Source organism: Octopus sinensis, linkage group LG4 (genome assembly GCF_006345805.1).
Source record: "Octopus sinensis linkage group LG4, ASM634580v1, whole genome shotgun sequence".
Taxonomy (NCBI): domain Eukaryota; kingdom Metazoa; phylum Mollusca; class Cephalopoda; order Octopoda; family Octopodidae; genus Octopus; species Octopus sinensis.
Window position 1 is genome coordinate 58,737,862 of NC_043000.1, and position 27,446 is coordinate 58,765,307.

The 27,446-nt window shown below is 35.6% G+C and overlaps 1 protein-coding gene and 2 long non-coding RNA genes across 10 annotated transcripts in view; 1 reads left to right on the forward strand and 2 right to left on the reverse strand.

Moving 5' to 3' along the window:
- Window positions 1–12,318: 12,318 nt before the first annotated feature.
- Window positions 12,319–13,919, forward strand: LOC118762971. Its single transcript, XR_004998725.1, has 3 exons — window positions 12,319–12,536; window positions 13,427–13,581; window positions 13,691–13,919. It is a non-coding gene; the product is annotated as an uncharacterized LOC118762971 (long non-coding RNA).
- Window positions 12,707–18,513, reverse strand: LOC118762972. The gene is made up of 2 exons (XR_004998726.1): window positions 14,973–18,513; window positions 12,707–13,724 (listed from the first exon to the last, which is right to left on the reverse strand). It is a non-coding gene; the product is annotated as an uncharacterized LOC118762972 (long non-coding RNA).
- A 2,306-nt stretch (window positions 18,514–20,819) lies between these two features.
- LOC115210193 (nipped-B-like protein) overlaps window positions 20,820–27,446 on the reverse strand; it is a 140,093-nt gene continuing 133,466 nt past the window's right edge. For all 8 annotated transcript variants that reach the window (XM_036502006.1, XM_029778661.2, XM_036502005.1 and 5 more), the window contains 4 exons: window positions 26,910–27,027; window positions 24,370–24,541; window positions 23,379–23,564; window positions 20,820–21,924 (listed from right to left, as the gene is read on the reverse strand). In XM_036502006.1, coding sequence (XP_036357899.1) covers window positions 21,721–21,924; window positions 23,379–23,564; window positions 24,370–24,541; window positions 26,910–27,027 — 680 coding nt within the window. In that variant the 3' untranslated portion in view covers window positions 20,820–21,720. The remainder of the gene's footprint in view (window positions 21,925–23,378; window positions 23,565–24,369; window positions 24,542–26,909; window positions 27,028–27,446) is intronic.

Here is a 27,446-nt window from a genome sequence, read left to right on the forward strand (position 1 = left end):
TATATTTGGGACAAAGTAATCCTGTGGACTAACATGATTCGTTATTTTAAATCAAACAATGCAACATTTCATTGTATCATTCAGAACAGAACATTTTACTCAGCATGATGATTCAGTTCATCTGATTGTCGTGAATAAGTTATCTGCGATGAACTGAAAGTTAATCCAGTAATGGGGATATATCTCTTATCTACCTAGTACCTCAGAGATAGAACGAAAGGCGCATGTCTCAGTGATTAGAGCGTCGAGCTTACGATTGTGAGGTTGTGAGTTCGATTCCCGGACCGGGCGGCGTGTTGTGTTCTTGAGCAAGACACTTTATTTCACGTTGCTCTAGTTTACTGGTGCCAAGCTGTATCAGCCTTTGCCTTTCTCTTGGATAACATCGGTGGCGTAGAGAGGGGGTGCTGGTATGCATGGACGACTGCTGGTCTTCCATAAACATCCTTACCCGGACTTGTGCCTCGGAAGGTAACTTTCTAGGTGCAATCCCATGGTCATTCATGACCGAGGGGGGTCGCCCCAGAACGAAAAACCAACCTTTTGAACCATGGAGGTTCAAACTTTTCAAAACCAGATAGAAAGCAATACTTTCCATCTGATTATGATTGAACAAACATGAGATGCCTCTTGATTATAATAGCCGAACTATAAGATTTCAATTTGGTGTTTAGAACAATTTCACAATTTCCATCAGTTTTTGAGCCTTGAAAATTTTAGAGAGTATTTCTCAAAGAATGGGAAGCTATGCACAAGTCTCTACGTGGGCGTAGGTCATACAATCCCACCACCAACACACACACACGCACGCACACAAACAATATGAATTGCAATCAAAAATAGTATTGACTTGTTTAGCCTTAGGTCAGCACTGATCAAGCAAACCTATGACCAAAGCCATTCCAGTTATGACCATCTCATTTTCTTCAAGGCGTAATATTTATAGGGATTCCTCATTGTGTATACTTTCTTTTAAGATGGTAGGGAGGTTCTGCTACCACTTTTGCAGAGCAAAGTAATTTTAGCCGAGATCATCCCAAGATTACGTTATAGGCGCAGGAGTGGCTGTGTGGTAAGTAGCTTGCTTGCTAACCACATGGTTCTGGGTTCAGTCCCACTGCGTGGCACTTTGGGCAAGTGTCTTCTAGTATAGCCTCGGACCGACCAAAGCCTTGTGAGTGGATTTGGTAGACGGAAACTACAAGAAGCCCGTCGTATATATGTATATGTATATATATGTGTGTGTGTGTGTGTGTGTGTGTGTGTGTGTGTTTGTGTGTCTGTGTTTGTCCCCACCAACATCGCTTGACAACCGATGGTAGTGTGTTTAGTCCCTGTAACTTAGCGGTTCGGCAAAAGAGACCGATAGAATAAGTACTAGGCTTACAAAGAATAAGTCCTATGGTCGATTTGCTCGACTAAAGGCGGTGCTCCAGCATGGCCGAAGTCAAATGACTGAAACAAGTAAAAGAGTAAAAGAGTAATGTGTCTGACTGACTTGACAGCATTCACCCGGAGTGGGTTGAGCTGGCTTCATTCATCCTCAATGCTGCATCTCTCACAAACGCCGACCAGGCCTGGCGATTTGAGGCTAACCACCGCGTGATCTCCAACCACTCCTTATTCCAGCGGCGAACGCCGTAGATATGGGGGCCTAGGTTGGGTTCCAGATCAGCCAAGTTTTTCGTTGTCCACCAACGAAAAACCAACGAAGAACAACGAAATGTGTCTTTGTTGTATGACGTCTTATATTAGAATTTTTTTTTTTGAACATCGAGTAAAATAGGAATCATAAACAAAGTGAGACTCGCAATAGAATATAGCTCCTATATCTATGATAACGACGACAACGATGACGAGGAGGAAGAGGAAGAGGAGGAAGAGACGGAGGCGGAGGTACTAACGCATACGAACATTCTAGACTGCAGTCAAAAGAAATCCGCCCAAGTGATTGGCATGGAGTCACTATTTCCTTGTGCAGTCACAATACAGATTCATAAGTGTATACTTAACATGAAAGCGCATGCCCTTGGGTTTACGATCACAAGATTGTGGATTCATTTCATGGACGGAGCTGCGCACTGTGTTCTTGAACAAGACACTTCACTTCACATTGCCCCAATATGCTTCAATTTGCAGTCCACTGACACTCTATATCTTTACTATATCAGGTCTATTACTACTTCAATGGCCCTGCTTCTCATTACACTTCTATCCAAAAAACACACAACATTCTTCTCTCATCTTCTGAAATAGACCAAACTGTTTCTTACTTACCTTACATCCCCACACTCAGTTGTTCCTTTCTAGAACGTCAAACCCTCTGGCGTTCTCTCCCAGCTCCTTTCACCATCTACACCACCAAGTTTGACTTTTATGATAAGAAATTAAATAGAAATTTCTAGAATTACTATTTAATTCTCAGAATTGCTTTTTGTGAAATTATGCAAAATGTATTGACAAAATAAAAGTAATAAATATAGGTGTGGCTGCATCGTAAGAAGTTTGCTTCCAAACCACATGGCTCCGGGTTCAATCCCACTGCGTGATACCTTGAGTATGTGTCTTCTAATATAGCGCAGGGATGACCTAAGCCTTGTGAGTTGATTTCGTTGATAAAAACTGAAAGAAACTCATATATATATATAAGCCATAGAACGATTCAGTTGTCACTGCTGACGAATCTACGACTAATAGACGAAACTAGTCAAGTTCAATGATTCTAGAGTCGCTCACAGGGCGGTTATCTCCCCTATTAGTGTATATATATTATGCGCTTCATACAGCATGAAAAGTTTTTAACTCTTGTTTCTTACAATATAGGTGTTTCGGCACCCTCAGTCACAACGACAATAAAATTTTTCACTCACACACACACACACACACACACAAATACATACATATTCAGGTGAATATGCATGTATGCTCATGTATGTAAGTATGTATGTGTGCGTGTGTGTGTGTTTGCGTGTGGCGTGTGTTTGTCCCTACCACCGCTTAATAACTGGTGCTGGCGTGTTTATGTCCGCATAACTTAGCAGTTGGGAAAAAGAGACCGTTTTAATAAGTACCAGACTTTAAAGGATAAGTACTTTGGATCGATTCATTCGACTAAAACAATTCTTAAGGGCGATGCTCTAGCTTGGTCGCAGTATCATGACTGAAACAAGTAAAAGTCAAAATATAAAATTTTGCAACGTCTGCGTCAATCTTCTCTGTATAGTCAAGACCATGTGGTTAAGAAGTTCAATTCACAATCATGTTGTTTCAAGATAGGTTGCACTGTATAGCAATTTGGGCAACTGACTCTACTATAACCTCAAGTCAACCCGAGCTCTCTTAAAAAAATTCAATTGATGAGAATTGTTCAAAAGTTTACGAGATGCACTGTATTTGCCCTTCGATGCAGTGTCGTCTTAAGGCAGAAGTACACTGGGCTGTTTCCCGGGGGCCTTACGGGCATAGGAGCCTAATTTTGATCTGTATATGCTGTAGTTTGTTTTCAATAAAATACTATCGGGTCCAGTGTGTTGGGTTGCCTGGGAACCTATAATTCTGCTAAGATGGCCCTGCTTCGGTGTTACAATTAATCTGTAACGCGGTTTCACGTACCCGCCTGACTTTGGATGCCTTTAGTAAGAACCCACAATACCGTGAATATCCGGATCAAGTCTTCGAGCTGAGAATAACCCAATGTCTAGATCAGCTGTTTTCTACTACAACAGCCCATAACTCGTTGTTTTCCTTCGCCAGGCTCAAGTACACTACTCTTTCTTATCTCACTAAACCATAAAAAAATTATATAAAACAATAAATCTGATCAGCCTCAGCTTCTTCAAAAATGAATGTATTTCATTATAGATATCAGCAGCCTATTATTTTCTCTCCATTATATATTTCCAAAAGTTATAATTTAATTCTTAATATGACAAATAACAAAGACAGGAATATTTACAACAAATCCAGTAAAAAAGAATGCTTTCAGAAAAAATTTGAAAGAAATAGATACATTTATAAATCTTGAAAAAGTAATTCCGAACATAGGCTGTAACTTAGCAACTATTTTTCTTATAATTGGAGCTTCACCAAAACAAACAGCATTCAGAATAATTTAATCGAGACAAATTTGTAAATGCTCTGAAGTTTAATTGGTTAAAAGTCTCTTGTTGGTCACAACCTACTTTTAAAGTAGAGTCGTGTTTTAATTTATAGATTACGCTCACATCCATCGGAGATCTATTAATTAAACTGTCAAACAAAAATAGATAACGATATTGTCAATTAAGCTTAAAACAAACCTTATATAAATCTCTCTCTCTCTCTCTCTCTCTCACTCTCTCTCTCTCTCACTCTCTCTCTCGTATTCTGTCTCATCTTTCTCTTGTGCAAGTCGTAACATGTAGAGTTTAGTGGACACCTTCCTTCAGTCAATCATTCACATAGTTAATACGTACATAAAAATATGTGTGTGTGTATGTGTGCGTGCGTGTGCCTGTGTGTCAATGTTTAATCAACAGGCCATATATTATAAGAATCGATCTAGCTTGCGTTTCGTTATTGCTCATGTCATTAATCTCGCCCATTTTTTTTATTTGTAATTCACTCAAATGTTACATCTCTAAATATTATGATCAATATTGCTTCTAGGGTTGATCGCTGTTGTACGAATTGGTACAAAATTTGTTAAAAGTCATTGTTGTAATATAATAAATATTAGGTTTGACTGTGGAAAGGTCTCTACCCCGCGTCAGTAACATGGAAATTTTGAAATAATTTTAATGCAATAACTCTACATTCAAAAGCTAACACAGTTTCTCTGTGGTGTATGAAACATTTAACACTTTGCCTGTCTAGTGTATCACATGTGATGCGCACATTTTTCTTAGTGTCCATGCATCATATATGATACACGTTCACAATGTTTTTCAATCTCCAGATTAACTTGGGACTTATGAAAGGAGAGCTTTATATAACTCAGAACATAATAGGCTGGGGCGAAATAAAAGCCTAGAAACAAGCATAGACGTTTAGAACAAACAAATGAAAACGCTTTGGACAGACAAAGGGTTAAGTAAAAGACGAAACAGAAAATTGTAATGTTCATGCTTTTCACAGAATTTCTACAGAAGTAAAATGGACATAACTAGGAATAGATACCGAAAATTAACAACCACAGCACAAACCCCTTTTCTGCTGCTAATATTACATACTGGTCTTGAAGGTGGTGAGATGGCAGAATCTTAAGCATTGGAGTCGAACGTGCCGGTTCTGTGCCAAAATTTGAAAGCAATATGTTGGCGAGATGGCAGAATCGTCAGCACACCGGGCAAAATGTTTAGCGGGGCTTGTGGGGTCGGAGCATGGCCTGATCATCGCATCATTTGTATTGTCTTTGTATGGTTAATTCCATTCGATTTTTTAATATTGTATTTAAATTTTTAAAGTCACATTATATGCAAAATCATATCGCTTTACTGATCCCATCAGTTGTTCTGTCCATTTCTATGTTTGGCCCCCGGTAGACAATAAAGAAATTGGTATTTCGTCCGTCTTAACGCTCAGAGTTTAAATTCCACCGAGGTCGACTCGCCTTTTAACCTCCCGAGGTCGATAAAATAAGTGCCAGTTGATTACTGGGGGCGGTGTAATTGACTTACACCCTCCCGGAAATTACTGGCCTTGTGCCAAAAATAGAAACCAATATTACATACTGATCTTTCAGATACTCTAACAAATATAGAGAAATTTCTATCATCCAAGCGGTGACTTAGTTGTGTAATGCTTTTGTTGTGAAATGTATGTATACAAGCACACAAGTGATTTTCCGAAAACTGATGACCCAAAACAACCTTTTTTTTTTGCCATCGAAAATTATATAAGGACCTTTAAATTTTCTGTGACTATTGTTTTCCTTCACGACATATTTTTACTTACTAATAATACATCATCCAGACGGAAACACTCTCCCTATAAATAACTGTAATAATTCTTTCTACTGTGTGCACAAGGCCTGAAATTTTGGTGGGAGAGGAATAATCGATTACGCCGACCTCATTACTCAACTGATATTTATTTCATTGATCTCGAAAAATGGATGAAAGGCTAAGTCGAAACCGGCGGTATTTGAACTCACAACGTAGTAGTAGAAATAATGCCGCTAAACATTTTATCCGGCGCGGTAATGAGTCTGCCAATGATGCAAATGTTTGAAACCAAATCTAACATTATGTGTTAATCCACACTCTGGGTAACGCAAGTTTATAAACAACTTATCTCCACCACGGAGAATACAACGTATGGAAGAGAACTAGGTAAATGTGCATCCTTCACAGTTACGTCTTCAGAGAGAGCATCGTTGAGACCCACTGGTTGGGATTTTAGCACCTTGGCATTAGATTTTGTATTAAATATTTGCACCTTCGTAGCGTTACTAATGTATCCGTTTTGTAAGAAATAGTATTCTAAAAGAAATAAGCTGAAAAGGGTATTTAATACAGGCAATTACATAACATGCATTCCATATATTCTATGTACCTTCTTGCATAGTAAAAAGAAGTGACTTTTTTAACTGAAAATTCTTTGAAAGATTGGATCCAAAGAGAATTAAATATGAGGAAAAGTCTTTTAAAAATTGTTTTAATATTTTATTGAGACAAAAACATTAAAAACGTATTTAATTGTTGAAGATTTCTCCAGCTATTATTTCGCGAAATTGCTGGCGAACTTGCGTCATCAAAAATGACAGCGATTCACGTACATTTTAAAAGTCATTCATCTCCATGGCTTATTCCAAGGAATACGGGAATTTTTTCGGAGCTTAATGCCTACAGGTTAATTTCTTTGGCTTCTCCAATAATTATATCGCTGAAAAATCCCTTGAAATGCTCGTCGCTAAAAGGAGTTGACATAAAAGGAATATGTATGTATGTATGTATGTATGTATGTATGTATGTATGTATGTATGTATGTATGTATGTATGTAACGAGGGGGCAGCCATAATGTATATACGTACGTATGTCATTCAGTTTATTTCAAGATTTCTTGCCAATAGAGAAAGAACCAATTTCTAACCTAGATCAAGGTTCCTTCATTGGAATTTCAACATCAACAACAGGGTATTTTTGTATGTATGTATTCTCTGCATATAGTTACATATCTAGACATGCTCATGTATATTTAAATGATACACGTTTTAGGTAGAGGCGGTCTATGTCACTGTTTATGTGGAAATTATGTGTGCTTGTTAGTATTTTTCGAGTTTTCACATCAATGATTTGGATCTCATCAAGCGTCCACTCAAACAGCCCAAATGTTGGTATGAGTACTGGCACTGCAAACACATTGTGGGCCACTGTTTTATTGAATGCAGAAAGTTCTGAGGTCCAAATTTTCTTTATTCGGCTGTGATATTCTTGAGTGACACGTGTTTCGTTACAGTTGCCATTGTAAGATACCTGTAACATTCCTCGTCAGATACAGAGGAAACAGTCAAATCATTGATAGAAATGTTACTAGTCTGGTTTATAGTATTCCCTCTTTTCACAACCATATGACAACATTTATCCTGACAAAACTCCAACCCTACATTCTTTGAGAATGTTGTAACTAGGTCAAGGCACTTTTTCATCTCTTGCATATTCTTTGCATAAAGCTTTAAGTCATCCATATGAAACTGTGTAATTTTGGTATTTCTGTTTCCTTGTGAACCGGTTAGATATCCTTCAAACGTCCTTAACATGAATGACAAGCGGTTTACAGAAAGTATAAACAACATCATATGATGTTGTGTCCCGTTATGTTGTTTGTAGTAACTCGCTGCATGCTAAATTCAAGCTTCAGTCGAAAATCACTACGATTATGAATAAAAGGCTCCCGCAGTTAATTCATCTGAAGTTATTTAACCAGGTATTTAACAAGCCTGATAGTTGTGGCTCCAAAGTTGGAGATAGTATTCATCGTATTTTCGATAGTCTCTCACGCCAAATACGTGACTTGTCGCTTTTATGTATGTATGTATGTATGTATGTATGTATGTATGTATGTATGTATGTATGTATGTATGTATGTATGTATCTATGTATATGTATGCATGTATATGTATGCATGTATGTATGTATGTATGTGTGTGTGTGCGTGCGTGCGTGCGTGCGTGTGTGTGTGTGTGTGTGTGTGTGTACGTACGTATGTGTGTATGTATGCCATTATTCACTTTATTTCAAGATTTTTTGCCAATAGAGAAAAACCGGTTTCAAACCTAGATTCAAGGCTCCTTCATTAGAATTTCAACATCAGCAGGGTATGTATGTAGGCGTACTTTTATTATCTGGAAACGAAAACCCAGTTTATTGAATGGCACCACATCGTCTTCTCCAAGGCCTGAGAAATTCAAGAGCCAGTGGTCTGCATAGAAAGTAATGGTGACTGATCTGGAGGATGACAAGGGTATCAATCAGATTCTTTTATTTTCTGAAACGAACGTTACATTAAGGTTACATTAAGCGAACGTTACATTAAGGTGCACAAACAGCTTAGAGAAGCCATTTGGAGGAAGAAACTGAACAGGAATCTACAAATGATTGACATTCACCATGGCAATACCCGACTGCACACATCTCTGGCAGCAACTCAGGCAATGGACAGACTGAGCTGGTCAGTGGAACTCCATCTACAGTATAGTCCAGATCTAGTGCAATCCAACTTTTATTTATTCAGTTCAATGAAGGACAGCGAATTGATGATGTGGATGAAGTGAAAATGGTTGTGAAAGTGGTTGTGGACACCTGAATTCTTTCGAAGCGGTTTTGAAATTTGTGGTCAACGATGGCGCAAATGCATTGCTTGTGAAGGTGACGATATTGGGTTGTAGCTTTGTATAGGAGAAGTGTTACTCCACCACCCTATGCAATTTGAACGACCTATATCAGTTAAAAACAAAGTTCTACGCACTATAATCCTCGTATATGTTTGTGTGTATACGTTCTGCATGTGTGTATGTGAATATATGTGTGTGTGTCTGAATATATATGTATGCGCTTGTTGTGTATGTGTGTGTCTGTATATGTAAGAGTGCATGTGTGTGGGGGATTTCTCTCCTCTTACCAGTTTATTTTTTTATTTATTCTTTTTTCCTCTTGCTTGTGTGCGTGCGTACATGCTTGTGTGTGTGTGTTCAAGAATTTCGATTTCCTCCTAACGGAGTGGTTTCTCCATGTTTTAGCCGTTGGTGGCTGAGATTACCAATTTTCGCGTAAAATAAGCAGAAACAAAGATGGTACAGAAAGATGGTGACTGTTGTTTCTTTTTATGTTCTTTGCGTTTTTCTTAAAATTATCTTTGTTTAAATTTCAAAAAATTCAGTACCAGCTGGTGCAATTCTGGGATTCCATTTTCCCACGGTTTTGTTTTAATTCCAGTCACATTCATTTTAATTGGATCTTTCTAACTGTTGGAGGGATTTATTCATTGTCTTTTTTCTATGATTAATTCACTGAAGAGGATTCTTTCATTCTCACTCGTGTCCTAACCATCACCGCCAATGTTTTGTCGTGGGTGATTTTATGACTTTTTTTTTAAGGATTTGAGAGAATTTCCTCCGAAATTATTAGGAGACGGCTTAGAAGGATTTTAGCAGATATTTTCCCTGCATCTAAGAACAATAACATTCCACAATAACTCCTGAGATTTTTCAGTCTCCTTTGTCAAGGTTGGTGGTAATTACTGCATATTTAAATTCATTTACTACATATTTTGAATTCGACAGTTTGCCCATACTTTCAGGATTAGACCAAAAAAGAAAAATTACTATTGAGAAGTAGTACCGCATGTTTCAGTAATTCAAGAGGAGTATTATCTTGACCCGGGAATTTTCAAGTTCCGTCATATTCATGGCATTTTCAAACTCTTGAGATGATGGTGCTTACGTTGTCTTCTCATTTGATGTTTAAGATACCGCTAAGTTTGATTTATCGATGATAAAGTGTTCGTGTTTCACAGCCGTATAATAATGCTGAGATAAGTTAGCTTGCTAGACCATCACTTTGTTTTTATTGTTAGTTATATGTTCTTAGAAACCCGTTTTGCCAATTTTCCAAACGCTGTAGAGCTGATTGTTTCGGCTTCACTGTGAATATCACGAAGAACTAGTCCTAGCCTAACCTGCTCCGAAGATCAACCTCCATGATTTCAACAATATCCGTGATACATCTCACGAACAGATTGACCATTTTTCTTATTTTGAAAGTATTCTTTCGAACAAATGTACTCCGGAAAAGGATCAGTCCACCCAGTGTTTGGAAAATTGGTAAGATTCCAACAATTGTTGACTGATTGCAGGAGCTACTGATGTGTTTTGACATAGTAGCATTGCTGTCTGCGTATTGAAATTCTGAAAAGACTCGGACGTTGATGTGTCGATGAGACCGAAGCCTGTCTATACTAAATAGTTCTCCATTACAATAGTATTTGATGTCAGTACCTGATTAAGTTTAAGGAGAAGAGTGAAAGTGCAAGAATGCAATCATGGTTCAACCCACACGTAATTGGGAACTGTTCGGAAAGTTTTACTTTGATGAAAAAATAAACTTGACATTGCCATGCAGTGCTTGAATCAGTGAAGTGAAGTGGTTTGGGCAACTAAAACGCTAAAGAACCATCCATATGGCATCTCTTGTCACACTGTCAAAAACTTTTCTTGGTTGTAGAAGACAAGGAAAAATTGTTTCCGTTGTTCTTTGCTTTCCTCTTGTAGTTGTTTCGCTCAGAAAAATCATGTTGAATGTGCCATGAAAGGCATGAAAATCTAGAGATTCGGGGAGAATCTCTCCGTAATGATCTATAGACGGTTTCGAAAGACATTTGCAAATATTTTTTTCCTTCAATGGAAAGCAATGAAATACCCCTTTAATTCTCACAAAATTTTCGTTCTCCTTCCTTGAAGATGGTCATAATAACTGCATTCTTAAATTCATTTACGACTCAATCTTTTCAAAATTTGTGAGACAAGCTGGGTTTTGAGGCATATTCCACCATATTGCAATGATTTAAGAGAAATGGTGTTTGGATTTGGGGATTTTTACTGTATCATTCTTTTTCACAGCATTTTCAAACTCTCAAAATCATAATTGTGCAATCATCTATAGTTTTCTACGATGATGTGAAACATTTCTTAAGAAATCTGTTGTTGGTGAATTCTGATTCAACAGCGAAGGAAAATGTTTCTTCCAGCGTTGGAGGTTATCGTGTGGATCCGTCAGCAGCTAGATAGTCACCCGTTGACGTTCGTACTGGGCTAAACATTTGCTTCGCTTCAACAAAGAAGCATCTAAATTCACGGGCAACTGCATAGTTTTCAAGTTGCTTTTTGTGCAACGAGTTGTTCGGAATTACTTTGGGTTTGGTTTGACATTAATGATCGAAATTTTGATAACGAGTCATATTAAGTCTTTATCATTGATCTTGCTCGTGTGACATCCGAGCATATTGCTTTCTCTCAACGGGCTAGTTAATTTCATCGTTATTTGTCAAATCAATTTTGGGCTCCCCTTTTTGGTGAAACCACTGATACTTTTTGTTATCAAGTGATGATACTTTGAATTGATGACCATTGTTCATCAGTGATGTGGGGTTGGGGATGTAGTGCGGTCTGCCGAGCACGACGTATCGCCAATGTTTAGAACTCTAGGTCTTCCATTATAGTTCCAAAGGTTCGTTCGTGAAGAGAAACTGAATTGCATTTCTAAATACCTTGGTGTAGTTATTCCTCGATATTTTGAATACAGAACATAGATAAAAAAGAAAAAAAGAAAGATTAGTCTTTTTTACGTTTTTCAATAAATTCTTGCACGCGTTTCAATTCTGTTGACGACTGTTATGGAAAGTATTACTTCACAATCAGATTACACCACCAAAACTTCATATTACATAAACGAAATAGCAATAGATACATGGTTTCTACAACATTTTATACACACGCACACGCTATATATATTATATATATATATAATGCATTAAGGCGGCGAGCTGGCAGAAACGTTGGCACGCCGGGCGAAATGCGTAGCCGTATTTCGTCTGTCGTTACGTTCCGAGTTCAAATTCCGCCGAGGTCGACTTTGCCTTTCATCCTTTCGGGGTCGATAAATTAAGTACCAGTTACGCACTGGGGTCGACGTAATCGACTTAATCTGTTTGTCTGTCCTTGTTTGTCCCCTCTGTGTTTAGCACCTTGTGGGTAGTAAAGAAATATATATATATATATATATATATATTATATATATATATATATATATATATATATACTTACGTACAGGTACAGCATTACCGAATGGTTAACAAGTATGATTCGCAGTCACGAGGTCCCAGTTCCCACTGTATGGCATCTTCATTTTCTTTAGCTTTCGGGTGAACAATATCTTGATAAGGAAAATAGGTAAACGGAAACTGTATAGAAGTCCTATCTCACGCTGATTTGACTGAGAATTATGTTGGAGTATATGTATCTGTGAATTGCTGAGTCGCATACTCATTAATTCAAGAGCAGGTAAGTTAGTTGATAGGAGCTCTAAATCCTCATGGTCGAACGACGGTAAGCCACCACCACCATCTACATACATACATACATAACACACACACAAACACACACACTCAGACACACATGCATACACAGGCTATAAACTCCCTCCGGTGCTTTGATGAAAAACAATGAGACAATTATAGTTTATGTAAGAAGAAGTTTATTGAAACAAAAGGAATGTCTAAAAATGTTAATGCTATACTGTACTGTTATTTATGCTGGATATATCGTCCTTCAACTTTAATAAAAGGGGGAAAATCGATGAACCATAGTATCAAAAATAGGTTTGAGTCGTTTTGATGATCAAATTCTTCCTTTGTAAATGTATTCATCTCATTAATATTTTTAGGCTTTTTAGGGCAGAAATGTTAGCACGCCGGTCAAAATGCTTAGAGGTATTTCGTCTAATTCAAATTCTGCCTTTCGGGGTCAATAAAATAAGTCTCAGTTGAGCACTGGTCCGAAATTGCTAGCCTTGTGTCAAAATTTGAAACCAACATTTAGAGGTTTTCTCTCGTAAATCTCTGCCTTAATTACACTTCGTAAATAAATGTTCAGGGTTTCTTGTAGGCCAAGCAGTTGAAACAGAATGGATAGTCCATTTTTCATGAAATGGGCAATTTAGAAACTCCTTTATTTGGAGTTCCCATTCTAAAGAACTTCCATCCTGTTGGATATAGGTTCTGTTCAATCATCAGTTGTTTAAATGTTGTTATAAAATAGTTATTCAACGTGGCTAAATAAATTTTGTTGTGCATTCCCCAAAAGCAAAAATCAGTCTAATCAACTTATTTTGAAATATTGCAGTTCAGATATTGATACTAGATGTTAAAGGGGTTGTTTTTTTTTCAGTATAGCGTTTGGTACTTTCATATCTCCAAATAACACAGCTATGCTGCTTGATCAGAGCATTTACATGAAAAACAGTGATACTGGATAAGAGAATTGTCCTTTGATTAACTGACAACATTTCATCTTGGCTGTATCATTATCAGAGAGAATTTGTTTGGTGGTAAGTTATCCTCGCAAAAATTTTCTGGTTATTTCATATGGCATGTCCATTTTCTAAAATGCCTTTCTTAAGGAGCAATTTTGTTCTTCCTCCATGGGACTTAATTTAGGCAACAATTTCATCCTAGACGCAAGCACGGACTTCTGTTGATAATAAATCATGGATATTTCCAGTTTTACAAAGTCATTCACAAGTTTGTCTTAAATGTTTTGTTACTTGAAGGATGTTTTCCATACAAGCTTCATCATTGTGGCATTGACGAAGCACTGGTGGAATTAATTAAATAAAGTGATCAATAAATTTGATAGAAAGACAAAATCAATAGAATATTATTGTATTCGTAAAATTAAATATGATAAAAAGAAATACAAAACGCACCAGATGGTTACGCTGCATATATAACTTTTATCTTTTACTTGCTTCAGTCATTAGACTGCGGCCATGCTGGGGCACCGCCTGGGAGAATTTTTTTATCGAACGAGCCCACCCCAGTGCTAATATTGTTTAAAGCCGGGTATTTAATTCGATCGGTCTCTTTTGCTGAACCGCTAAGTTATGGGGACGTAAACACACCAACACTAGAGTGCAAGCGGTGGTGGGGAACAAACACAGACATAAAAACACACACAAGCATATACACATGACGGACGTCTTTCAGATCCCGCCTACCAAATCCACTCATAATAAAATGACTTGTTCAACCTATTCTTCTTTGTCATTATAAAAGTCCAGGGATACTTATAAATTTTCAGATATTTGTCTCTGGCTTACAGCTGTCTGACTGCCAATATCCGCGGATGAGCTAAATGCGGTAAATACCAACAGTGGAAATATACATACTCATGCGTGTGCGTAGGTATATCTCACATGCTTTCAACGATGACTTTATACAATCCTTAAACCGTAGTTTAAGACATGTGAGATATGGAAGGAAAGCAACGCTTTTTCTCATCGACACCAATAAAGGCACCGATTAAAGGAAAGGGTGGATAGTTTTGGAGAAACACATTTGCATGCTGAACTTAAGAGCGATGCTCGAAAACGCACTGCTAGTGTGGTGAATGGGGGAAGTTTTGTCTGCAGTATCTGTGGATGTCTATCAAACACACACACACACGCACATACATATACTCTCATACTTTGGTGCTACGGACTAAAAGGAGGAACATCGGTCCGATGAAGCCGATTGTCCGTAGGTATCGACTCTAAGGTTAGGCTACGTTAGGAGTGGCTTGTATCAACAATTACATTACGAAAGACAGAGCAATAAATACAGTACTGTACATTTAATCAAGCACACTATCCAATCTGACAGTGTAAAATACCTGTTCGCTGTAAATATACACTATAATACAGTAAATTCAACATTTTAAATTTAAAATCAGACTTACCATGGATGGTGAAGAAACGTTGTTAATATGCCGTGATTTTGTCCGCTGCTTCCGAAATCTGTTAAAGGGAGGTCCGTAGTACTGAGGTATGAGTGTGTATATGTATGTGTGTATGTGTGAGAGACAGACGGACAGACTGATAGAAATAAAAGATGGACAAACATGTGTATATGGCACAGTACTTTTTTTATATATATATAATTTGCAAAAACGTTAAAAATAGCCAAAATATAACAACTGAAGCGAAAATACTCCAAGATAATTCTTTACAACTGTTTCAAAGATTCAGCGACTGTTTGTTGCAATACATATTATGTATTACACAAAAACAAGTGGGTCGGGCATACTAATGAAGTAACACGCATCAAATAAGTAAAAAACAAAATTATAAGAAAAAAACATGTCTCATATGAATCCACGCTATAGGTTTGGTTTTCAGAATTTTTCTTTAGAAGAAAGAGGAGGTAGAATACCGTTTCTCTGGCAAATAGACTTGTATTTAAGAGTATGGAAACACCAATAAAAGTCGGAGAAAAGTGGGTGGTAAGCGAACTTGTTATCCACATAGCCATATCTAAGCCTATAGAAAATAGTATGTCCCTTTGTGGGGACGTAGTTTTGTAAATATTTATAATGTTTAAAGATTAAGTTATTCTTAGGATGAAGATATGTTAAGTCCTAGTTTATAAGTAAAACAGATGGAGAAGACTATATAAGTTAGTACGAGGAAATTAGGTTAAAATGTGGTTTATAGTTATCTAATGTCTTTGGAACATATTAATCTATAGTAAAATGTAAACGTTTCAAAAATCAAAAAAGCTATGTGTACAGAATATAATTGCATCCCACTGTTTGTAAACGAGAAAATTTCGATTTTCCTGATTCTGGTTATAAAGAATCTTTATAGCCTTTTCATCTCTTGTCCGCTTTTTACTTTTTTGTTTCCGTTTTCTTTGTTCTTTACTTTCCTCTCTTCTATCCCACCTTTCTCTCTCTCTCTCTCTCTCTCACACACACACACACACACACTTTCTGTACACTCTAGATCTCACGTTTCTATCATTTGCCACCCACTTTCCTCCATTTTTTATTGATGTTTCTATACTCATAAATACCAGTCTACTCCTAGATGAATTGTATTCTACCGCTGTTTTCTTCTGAAGAAAATTTTGGCAATTTAAAGCCTTTGGCTCAGATTGCTTAAGAGATTTCATGTTTATGTGCTCATAATTTTTTCTATTTATTTGATGTATATTACATCAATATGCACCACCCGTTTGCATAATACATACAACTCTATCAGTCACAAAAGTTTTGAAACAGTTGTAAAGAACTATCTAGGAGCATTTTTGCTGCAGTTGTTATAGTTTGGTTATGCTTATATAACATAGTATATAAATGATACAACGGATATTACGCCATACATATGCATTTGTTCATCTTTTAGCATTTTATTTTATGCTTGAGTTACACAGTTCTTATAGCTGGCTTTTGTTCTGTGAATCATTTTTACTGGATTTTAAGAATTTTGGACTTTTCCAAATAGTAATCTGGTGTTCATCAATTGTATGCTTATATTAGCACCTCCTCACCCATTGTGTGTATGTGTGTGTGTGTAACACAAAGGAATAGGGGTTTTTAATCCCGGCAGATACTTTATGAGCGCTTTGTTAAAATCCAGACTAACCATATTGAATATGAGACAACATTTGGAATTACAATTGCAGTTGTACTCGTTTTGATTGGTAAAACCTGAGTTCACATTGAAGGATTTCATGTAAATTCTAAAGAATATTAGAAAGACAATAAAGAATGATAAATCATACATCTTAAAAATTTTCTCACATATTTATGCATTTATGTGTGTGAGTATTGATGTACATTATATGCCTATGTATATACACACACACAAATACACATGAGAGAAGAAAGAGAGACAGAGAGACAGACAAAAATGATAGGACAAGAGCAATGTAAAGAGCTGTAAATCAGAGAATGCTATTCTATTAAGGATCAAGAAATGCAATGAGTGAGTATGTAGGGTGTCAGTGATTTCACTTAGTAAGAGGAAGATAGTATTTGAATGGGTGTTAGGAAGGTTATATTATGTGTATATCTGTGAAAGTACAAGTATGTATTTTTGCTGGGTAGTATGAAAATGTGCACGAGAGGCTTAGTGAGCAAATATTTGTAACTAGATGTGCAAAGGTGATGACATGGCAGTATGCAATATAAAGTGTTCTTGTCTGTATGTGTATAAGTAATTCAAAAACATATTGTGGTAGACAAACATGAGTGTTGTCCATAGTTAGCATCTGTATGTAAATTAGAAAATACTGGCATAAAAAGAGTATTTTTACATGAAAAAACAAAGGTTAAAGAATTTAAGTCTGAGGGTGAATATCCGAGATAGTAAAAGTCCAAGAGCATGGATCCAAGACAGTAAAATATCCAGTAAAATAATGTTCCTGACCACCACACGCATAACTTTAATACTGGCCCAGATACTACCACTACTTCTCACAATAGCAACATTTATCCCAGTAACTATTATTGTTTAAGGAATAATGTGAAAAGTGTTGGTAGGAGGATGCAAATTGCATGGTCTGATAAAAAAAAAAAATAAAAAAACTGGGACCAAAAATCAGATTAAATGGAAGGTAGACTTCATAGCAGTATCATATGCATTGACCTAATATCCATTAAGCACAATCAGAGCATAGATTATCTCAAAACACCTGGACTGCTTTCCATAAGCAGTCAATAACTTTTGTGACATAATCAATTATCTCTACTAGCAACAAAGGGCTTCTCTTTGAGGGCAAAGGGCAGATTTTATAATGCTTGTGTGAAGTGCAATGCTGTCTAGCAGCATGACATACATGCCGATTGTCAACATGAATGCAAAGGACTTGTGAATACAAGAAAGAAAGGAAGCAAGTATGCTTTGCTGGGTACATAATGTTAAGTGCATTAATATCAGAGTACAAATGAAATGAGAGGAAAACCAGATAAATATGAATCAAATGTAGAGTGTAAGAGAAAAGACTGCACTAGTACAATATGTGACATATGGAGGAGGGCAATTGTATAGGGAAGTGCCAAATGCTTAGAATCAATGGAGCTTGTGGAGGTGGGAGACTCAGGAAAATTAATCTCAAGTTATTACAATTCACAAAGGGGATGACAAAAGATAGTGTTGACTGGTAGTACACAGTGTTGGAGAAGCTGAACTACCTGTGCAAGCTTCATGAAATATATACTAAAATGGGGAGTGATGAAAGCTGCAATATACTTATTCAACATCTTGGCTTTTCACCAAATTCATACTGAGTTACCATCTGCTGTCCTCCTTACCTATTCAGCAGACTTTCATCTGCCACCCATCTACATAAAATATGTTCACACTCAATCTCTTTTTACACATATCTTGTTATCCCTCTCTCCATTCAAATAAGTATCTGTCCAGCTTTTCTGAACATATATGAAGACATAAGACACATAGATAGATACATACAATACAGATAAATACTACATGCACACACACTATATATATATGATAGATACATATAATACACATAAATACTATGTGTACACACACACGTCCAACCCATGCTAGCATGGAAAACGGACGCTAAACGATGATGATGATGATGATGATGATGATATATATATGAAAAAACAAGTCAAGATAGAAAATGCTAAAATAATTTTATAAAGAACATTTCAGTACCGGTTTCGGTCATTTTGAGACCTTTTCAACTGTAACGATTAAATAATTAAATTTAGAAAAATTAAAAGAAAAGTTTTTTTAAAGGAATATTTGTATAGTGTTCAAATATAAGTGGTATTCTGCCTTTCTCTGTCTCCCTTGTTTGCACTTGTGTGTTCGAGGTCGTTGTGAATTCTTGGTAGGGTAGAAGAAGAAGAAGGTTGATGAAGAGAGGGGGTGGAAAAATTTGGAAGTGCCTTGATTGTCGTATTTTAAATGGTCAGTGACGGCTAGCAGTTGCAGTTCAATTCAGGAGAATATTTCTATTGAAAGGTTTGTTTATGGAATTTGCGTAGGTGTTATACAAAAAAGTATTAGTGATAAAGTTAAGAGGTAGAAGGTGGAGCAGAAGAAAAAGAAGAAGATGACGATGTTGATGATGAAGAAGAAGAAGAAGAAGAAGAAGATGATGATGGTGATGATGATGACAACGATGATGATGATAATGATGATGATGAAGAAGAAGAGGAAGAAGAAGAAAAAAGAGGAGGAAGAAGAAGAAAAAAGAGAAGGGAGAATATGAATGAGTGGAAGTAGTGAGGTGTTGTATGACTTGAAGTTGGCACGTTATGGATTATAGCTGTGATTGGGGCTGATTTGTAATGGATTCTTTGGAATGTAATATTTGCGTGTGTATTTCTGTTATTCTAAAGCTGAGGTGTATTAATCGTTTGTCGTAGACCCGTTAAGAAGTGGCCTGTATTTTGTAATAAAGAGAGTTTCTTTACTTATTCGTTGTCTCGAGGTTGTATCGTCCCTAAATTGGTAGAGGAGGAAAATCCTGAAGCCTGGTGTTTTGTTGTTGGCGCAAGTATCTATATGTTGGCTGAAACCTATTTTTCTGTTTTTGGGGAATTTTTATCTGGGATCTGTGCAGGGCCATTCTTTTATGCAAACTATTTTTTGTTTGGCCTATGTACTGCTAGCCGTCACTGACCATTCAAAATACGACAATAAAGGCACTCCCAATTTTTCCACCCCCTCTCCTCATCAACCTTCTTCTTCTTCTACCCTACCAAGAATTCACAATGACCTCGAACACACAAGTACAAACAAGGGAGACAGAGAAAGGCAGAATGCCACTTATATTTGAACACTATACAAATATTCCTTTAAAAAAACTTTTCTTTTAATTTTTCTAAATTTAATCATTTAATCGTTACAGTTGAAAAGGTCTCAAAATGACCGAAACCGGTACTGAAATGTTCTTTATAAAATTATTTTAGCATTTTCTATCTTGACTTGTTTTTTCATATATATCAACTCGTGTGTTCCTTTTCACCTTATACATATATATATATATATATATATATATATATATATATATATATATATATATATATATATATATATATATATATATAATATATATATATATATATATATATAATATATAATATATATATATATATATAAACATATGAATTTAGTAGCAAATACATGATGTATTTAAGTACACATGGTGTTACTGTAACTATTGTTGTAATACAGTTCTATATTTAAGAAAAGAGGAATTATGTACATTATTTATATTTGACGGATATTTGTCCTCATCTTTTTTGTTGTTAAGAGTAGCCAGCACTCTTAACCACTACACCCACGGGCATATGGCGTAGTGGTTAAGAGTGTGGGCTACTAACCCCAAGATTCCGAGTTCGATTCCAGGCAGTGACCTTAACAATAATAATAATAATAATAACAACATCAAAAAATACCTTAGGGATGAGAACCCGGGTTCAAAATTTCCCCAAGACACCTGATGAAGGCAGGATGGTATAACAGCCGAAACGTTGTGTTAACAACAAACAAGATGAGGACAAATATCCATCATATATAAATAATGTAAATAATATATTATTGTAATACTTCCTACCTGCCCCAGCAAGACATCAATGAGTTTTTCCAGCAATACATTATTATAGTTATACATCCATAACTTTGATATTGACAACAAATTCACAATAGCAAATTTGCAAGATAAGCCACACAAGCCTGAATATTTTTTTCAAATTTTATTTCTTACAAATTAATACTAGTTTTAAGTTTTCCTGTGGAATCTTTTCTTTCTTTTTTTCTTTTTTTTTTTGTTTCTTTGCTTTCAGTAAACTATACAGTATGAAAATTTAATTTTAACATTTACAGCATCATAACAAACAGTACAACTTGCCATCTTCTTTCAGAAGACAAGGCTTTAGTTTTGATCCACTGTTTTCAGACATCTTTGGTGCTGTAGGGACTATAAAAAATGGACATATTCACAAATAAATACATATAACTTTACAGATGGCAAATGGATGAAAGTTTACAGCTGATGTTTGATGAAAATGTCAAATGAAATGTCCAAATGATTTTTGGAGTTGAATTTCTTTCATTAGTCTTCTGTAATGTGGTAATAACTTCCACATTACATATATAAATATATATATTTATATACAGGTCACATTTTGTTTGCTTGTTGCTGATGCTATTTTCTTTTTGTTTTGTTTTTTTTTATAAGTTGTCCTTTAACAAACATATATATATACACACATATATATATATATATGTTCATAGTATTTTTTAAAAAGTTGTTGGATTGTGATTGTTGCAGATGCACTTATATACACTGTGCATGTGTGCATGGTTGTTTGTATGGATGCATGTATATGTGTGTGTACATGTGCGTTTGTGGATTCTGTGTGTCTTGGTAGCTGTGAGTTATCACTGGTTGATGAGATTTCAGAGACTTCCGTGTATGCAGTCTCCAAAAACAATGATGAATATATTAATGGATGGGTAGTTCTTTTAAAGTCTTTTGGTATGAGACGAATGAAGATGCACTGAAAATGATGATGCCATTGGCAGCAGCAAACAGATGATCTGCAGTTTTTTTTTTGTTTTGTTTTGTTTTTTTCTTGAGAAGAAATAAACTTTTTTGGATGTGAGAAGTAAAACCAAGAAAATGAGAGAAACAAACAGTAAATTATTCCAACACTATCAAGCCACAAAATCTGGATCATCTTCACTGTCACTATCCTCTTCACTTTCACTAAATCTCCGTCGACGTTTCTTCTTGGGCTTTTTCTTTGGTGGTTGGGATGGGGGAGGTGTGGGCGTTGGTTTGGATTTGGGAGTCATTTTAATTCTTTTCTTTTTCTCAAGTAATACAGCATACTTGTGAGACCGTGTTGTATGTTGTGGCTGAAAGAAAGGAAATAATTAGAGAAAGAAGACAAAGTATGACAGCCCCACAAAAAAAACTTAGTTGGATCAAAAAAAACAAGAATGGTGGAGGAGGAGGAGGACATCGAAATCATTTGTTTAGAATATACTTTACATGGAACCATTCATTAACCATGGTTTACCAAGAACGTGATTTATAGCTTTTTAATATTTTTCGAACTGCATTTCTATGCCAGTATAGATAGAACTGTTCAACAAGTTTACACACTTTCACTGGAGATGGTTTACAAACTCTCGTTTACAGAACTGGATTGGAGATTAGATTAACAGACTAATAAGAACTTTAATAAAATAACTTTAAAAGAGAGAAGAGTAAAATGGCAATTTTGAATTTTGTTTATCATTGTTGCTCAGCACTAGGTCAGTTATGAATGAACAGACCTATGATTAAAAAGTGTTGAAGCCATGGCTATTTCTGCCAGGACTGTCCTACTTGTCTCAAGAATTGCATATCTAAGACAACATTATCCAATATGTTCTTTTCTTTTGAAAATATTAGAATATAATCAAAGAGACCTGGCTGTTAATTCTATTAGTTTAAGTAAACATGTAGAGGCTCTCTTGTTGATTTGAAACAACATATATAGAAGATGATGATCACTCTCGAAGTCACAACCAAGAATTTGTAAAACACAAATATTTAAAAATGATTATGAAACTGAAGAGTAAATAAATAATTTTGCATTCTTATAGTTCTACAAATGCCATTACACTCCTTGTTTTTTTCAACAATTTTCATATACTATACAGGAGAGGTGTGTGGCTTAGTGATTGAACTCACGATCGTAAGATTATGGTTTCAATTCCTGGACAAGGTGATACATTGTGCTCTTGAGAAAAGGATTTCACCTCACATTGCTCTACTCCACTTGCTAGCAAAAATAAGAAATCCTGCAACAGACCAACATCCCACCCAGTGGGGAATGTACATGCCACAGAACCCATGAAAGCCTATGATTCAGGAAGGACCTGATCCTCCTCCTTCAATATACACTATGATAGCTATGTCAGAGTAGTTTTTACCCACTGGCTGAAGGGTTAACCTTTATTCCAACACAAATACTGTAGTACATCTCTGACAAAGGTATTTTAACATACTACTGGCCCAAGACACTACTGCAAGTAGGACTTTATCCCTTTAGCATTCAGACTACTCAGTCAAATGTAATGTTTAGTTATTCACATTGTTTTGAATTAATTATGCATTACCTAGTGGCTTTAAGATTTCAATGAGGTGATTGTTTAATTTTAGAATGACATTGTAAGGTAGATGTGAGAGGTTAGATATAGCTGATTTGAACATAAACCATCTGAAATATTTGGGCCAAATATGGTCAGTATAAATGGTAAAGGGTTATATAGATAACAAGCATTATTTAAAAAAAGAAAACTACTTATAAGTACAAATATACCTTTGGTTTGATACCATCACTCCCATCAGAAATTTTATCAACAATAGTTGATTTTTCTGGTGTTTTATCAACTCCATCTTCCTTTTCTGCTGGCTTTTTGGGTATAGGAGATGCTCTTCCTGTACTCTTGTTATCATCAGAGTCATTGTCATCAGGTGGATCAATACTCAACATTAAATGCTTAAACTAAAAAAAAAAGAAAAGAAATAAAACAGTTTAATCTGTAAATAATCAGATTTATTCAGGAAATAAGTTTTCTGTCTTTTATTTTAGCAAAACTATTGAATGTATTAAATGAATGCAATGACTAAAAATTACAAGAATTCAAACAATATATTTTTAAATGTATCATACATACAAATACTCCTTAGTAGTAACATTTTAGGTAAAAAAAATTTCTACTCCAATGATGATGATAATAAGAACAATAATGACTTCAAATTTTGGCACAAGGCCAGGAAGTAATGGGGTGGGTACATCAATTACATCAACCTCAGTGCTCAACTGGTACTTACTTTATCAACCCTGAAAGGATGAAAGGTAAAGCCGATTTTGACAGAAATAATAATAATAAGATTGATCGATTGATTGATTGATTGATTGATGATTGATTGATTGATTGGTTGTTGTTGTTGTTGATGATGATGATGATGATATAAATCATCATCATCAACATAATAATTATAAATCATCATCATCATCATAATAATTATAAATCATCATAATAATAATAATAATAATAATAATAATAATAATAATAATAATAAAACTTTCTACTAAAGGCACAAGTCCTGAAATTTTGGGGGATTGGGTAAGTTGATTACATCGAACCCAGTACTAAACTGGTACTTATTTTATTGGCCCACCCAAAAGGATGAAAGGTATTAATTATAACACATACTTTTATTATTCAGTTGACAGAAGAAATATTATTCTAGAGTTCGGTAAAGAAAGTAACTTGGAATAAAACAAAGATTAAAAATGCTCTTACATCTAAATATTCTTCAACCAATTTCCTTCGGGCTTCCCTCTCAACTAACTTTTCTGTACCTTTTTTCAATAATTCTATAGTTGATGTTGGTGTAAATTCAACACAAAATTTCCGAGACAACGGTTTGTCATAAATTTTGGCTGCTTCTGTTGGGGAGTACCGGTATATTTTGCTGAAATTAGAAAATAAATTTATGTTATTTTTCAATGTTATTGTATATTACCATAATAAAATATAAAACTTAAAAAAAAAGATTTATTTAATATACTATCATCAACATCAACCTCACTTATGTGGTATTTCATACTAGCATGGGTTTGATGGTTTGACAGGATTCAATGAGTCAGAAGACCAAAAAGAGCCCCAACATCTGCTTTTTCATGGCACCAGCACTAGTAAGATTGCTTTGCAACTTGTAAGACTAAGGGAGTAAACAGACCCTTGTAAATGAAAGAAAATAGCAGAGAAAGAGTCTAATGATTCTAGGCAGGAGTAGAGAAGGTAATGTAGACACTACTAGGGCGGGAAGTACGGATGAGAAAGGGGATAGGGAATAGGAAAGAAATTAGTGAGAAAAGGAGGGACAAAGGGCTAAGTCTAATAAGATAGGGGAATTTCATGGCTAAACCACATTATAAAATGAGTATGAATGTAAGTTACAAGGTAAAGGGGACATGGAAGACAAAATTAGATAGACATAGCAAAGACTTGGAGAGAAATACTGAAGAGGAGAGGTGTAAGGGTCGTGGGGGTAGGCTAAAGATGGAGAGATGAGAGTGTGTTGAGGTGGTGGTGGAGCTATAGAAAACGAATAGGTGGGGAGAAGCAGTGCATACAGCAAGAGCAGAGTTCACAGAAAAACAAACTATAATAACTAATAACAACAGGAGAGTAAAACCCTATAGTGAATTCCTCCCCTCTGGTCACCTTCCCATTATAAACACACTTACGTTGTCACTTCAACCTCGGTTTACTAGACCTGTCAGTATACCATCTATTAGCCCTCAAATAATCTACTGCTTCTAAACATTCACCACCCCTCACTAAACTACTGAATTATTTCAACAGATAACTATCCCAATTTATAGAAATGTGTGAGTGTGCTTCATCAAGAAGAGCAACACCACATAAATCTGAACTACTTTTCTATTTTCACCATCTTATATGTGGGGAAAATAGTAAAGAGACACAACTTTTATTATTTTGAATACCTTCACCTCATTGACTGCTGGCAGTTTTCCTAGACCCATAACTACCAAAAGTATTATCCTTACGCTATTCTCAGATGTTCCCTGGACCCTGATAACTTCAATGAAAGCAATAACATAGACTTCAACATTCTTAGAGTTGTCTATTTTAGTCACTACTTGTTTCTTATCATGTCAGACCACTTCATAGTATCAAGAGTCCTCACTCAAACATATTCTTACAAATTTTGATGCACTTCAGAATTCTGTAATTCTTTTATATAATTCTTGTTTTTTTTTTTTTTTAACAAATCAAGAATTGTCTACATTACTTTTAACCAATATAGATAATACAACTTTTCTTAGTTTAATAACTTTTCACCCATACAGGCATCCACATGCTATATATATATATATATATATATATATATATATATATATATATATATACACACACACACACAAATTACTTCCACAAAGATATGAAAGCATCTTTTAACAGAGACAACAGCCTGGTCTCATTGAATAGCAACATATTTTTTGATGATCTTGCATGTGAACCTGTTATATCGCAATACTACACAGTGGCTGTGTGAGTCACGAAATCCTCATCGCCACTGTTATATCACATGTTCGGATGACCCCTTCTCAACTCCTTAACGTCTAGACTTCTCCCTCTATATCTATGTATTGGGCTAGCCTACTTCATTGTCTGGGGGCATCAACACAACAGAACCATATAGCTATAACATAGCTAAATTATATCTCAAAGGAGAAACTCTCTCTTCGGGTTCAAACACTACTCTAATTCTGATCAACTATCGATCCTCTACAAGGCTTAAGTGTATCTCAAATTAAAGTACTGTTCAATATATCAGGAACAAACATACAAGATTGCAATGAAAATATCCAACTGTTTGGCAAGCCTTTCAATTATCAAAATGTTACCAATGTGCTAGATACATTCTCTGTCTTTTCTATTATTACTGCAGTGGTTCCTAAATCTTTAGCAAGATATGTGCCATCAAAGCAACTGCACTTGCCTTTTTTCTTAAAATCCCAACAGCTTCTCACTCCTCCAAAGCTTATATCAAACATTTTCTGTCTAGTATTGTAGTGTTCTGAAGTTTCCACTCAGGCCAAGTTTTCTCTGGAGAAGTTTAAGCTAAGCACCAACCACATCAACATTATCACTCTCTGTTCAGACCATAAAAACTCCAGTAAAATCATTATGAAACCAAAAAACATCATAAATAATTCATCTTTTACTTGTTTCAGTCATTAGACTGTGGCCATGCTGGAGTACTACCTTGCAGAGTTTGTTGAAATGTCTTGAATTAAACTGAACCTTACCTGTCAGTGAAGCCATATAAGTCTTTTAAATGCTGTTTTAATACCAATAAAAGAATACAGCCCTGGGAAATTCTGCAAATTTCTTGCAAAGGTTGAATGTTGCAACTTTGCAGCTTTTCTGCAATGAAAAATGAAGCATGAATATTTAAAAAGGCAACAAAACTTACAATTAAAAGTTCAGACATCTTAACCCCTTCATTACCATATTTCTGTTGATATACAGTGCTTTTGCTTCAATTAATTTTTAAAATAATGAAGAATTTAGTAAAATTATTTTCTTGTTATTAAGTTGATGCTTGGAACATCTCAGCATGAAATTTTGAGGGAAAGTTTTAATTTAGATAACTGTAAAACAAGAAGTTTATATCATATAGAACCAAGGTGTTCTTAGGTGGGTTGGCATCAAAAGTGTTAGTAAACTGAAAATTGATAGTCCTTTCCACTATACACACACAGCCTGAAATTTTGGTGGAGGGAGTTAATTGATTACATCAATCCCAATGCTCAACTGTTACTTATTTCACTGACTCCAAAAGG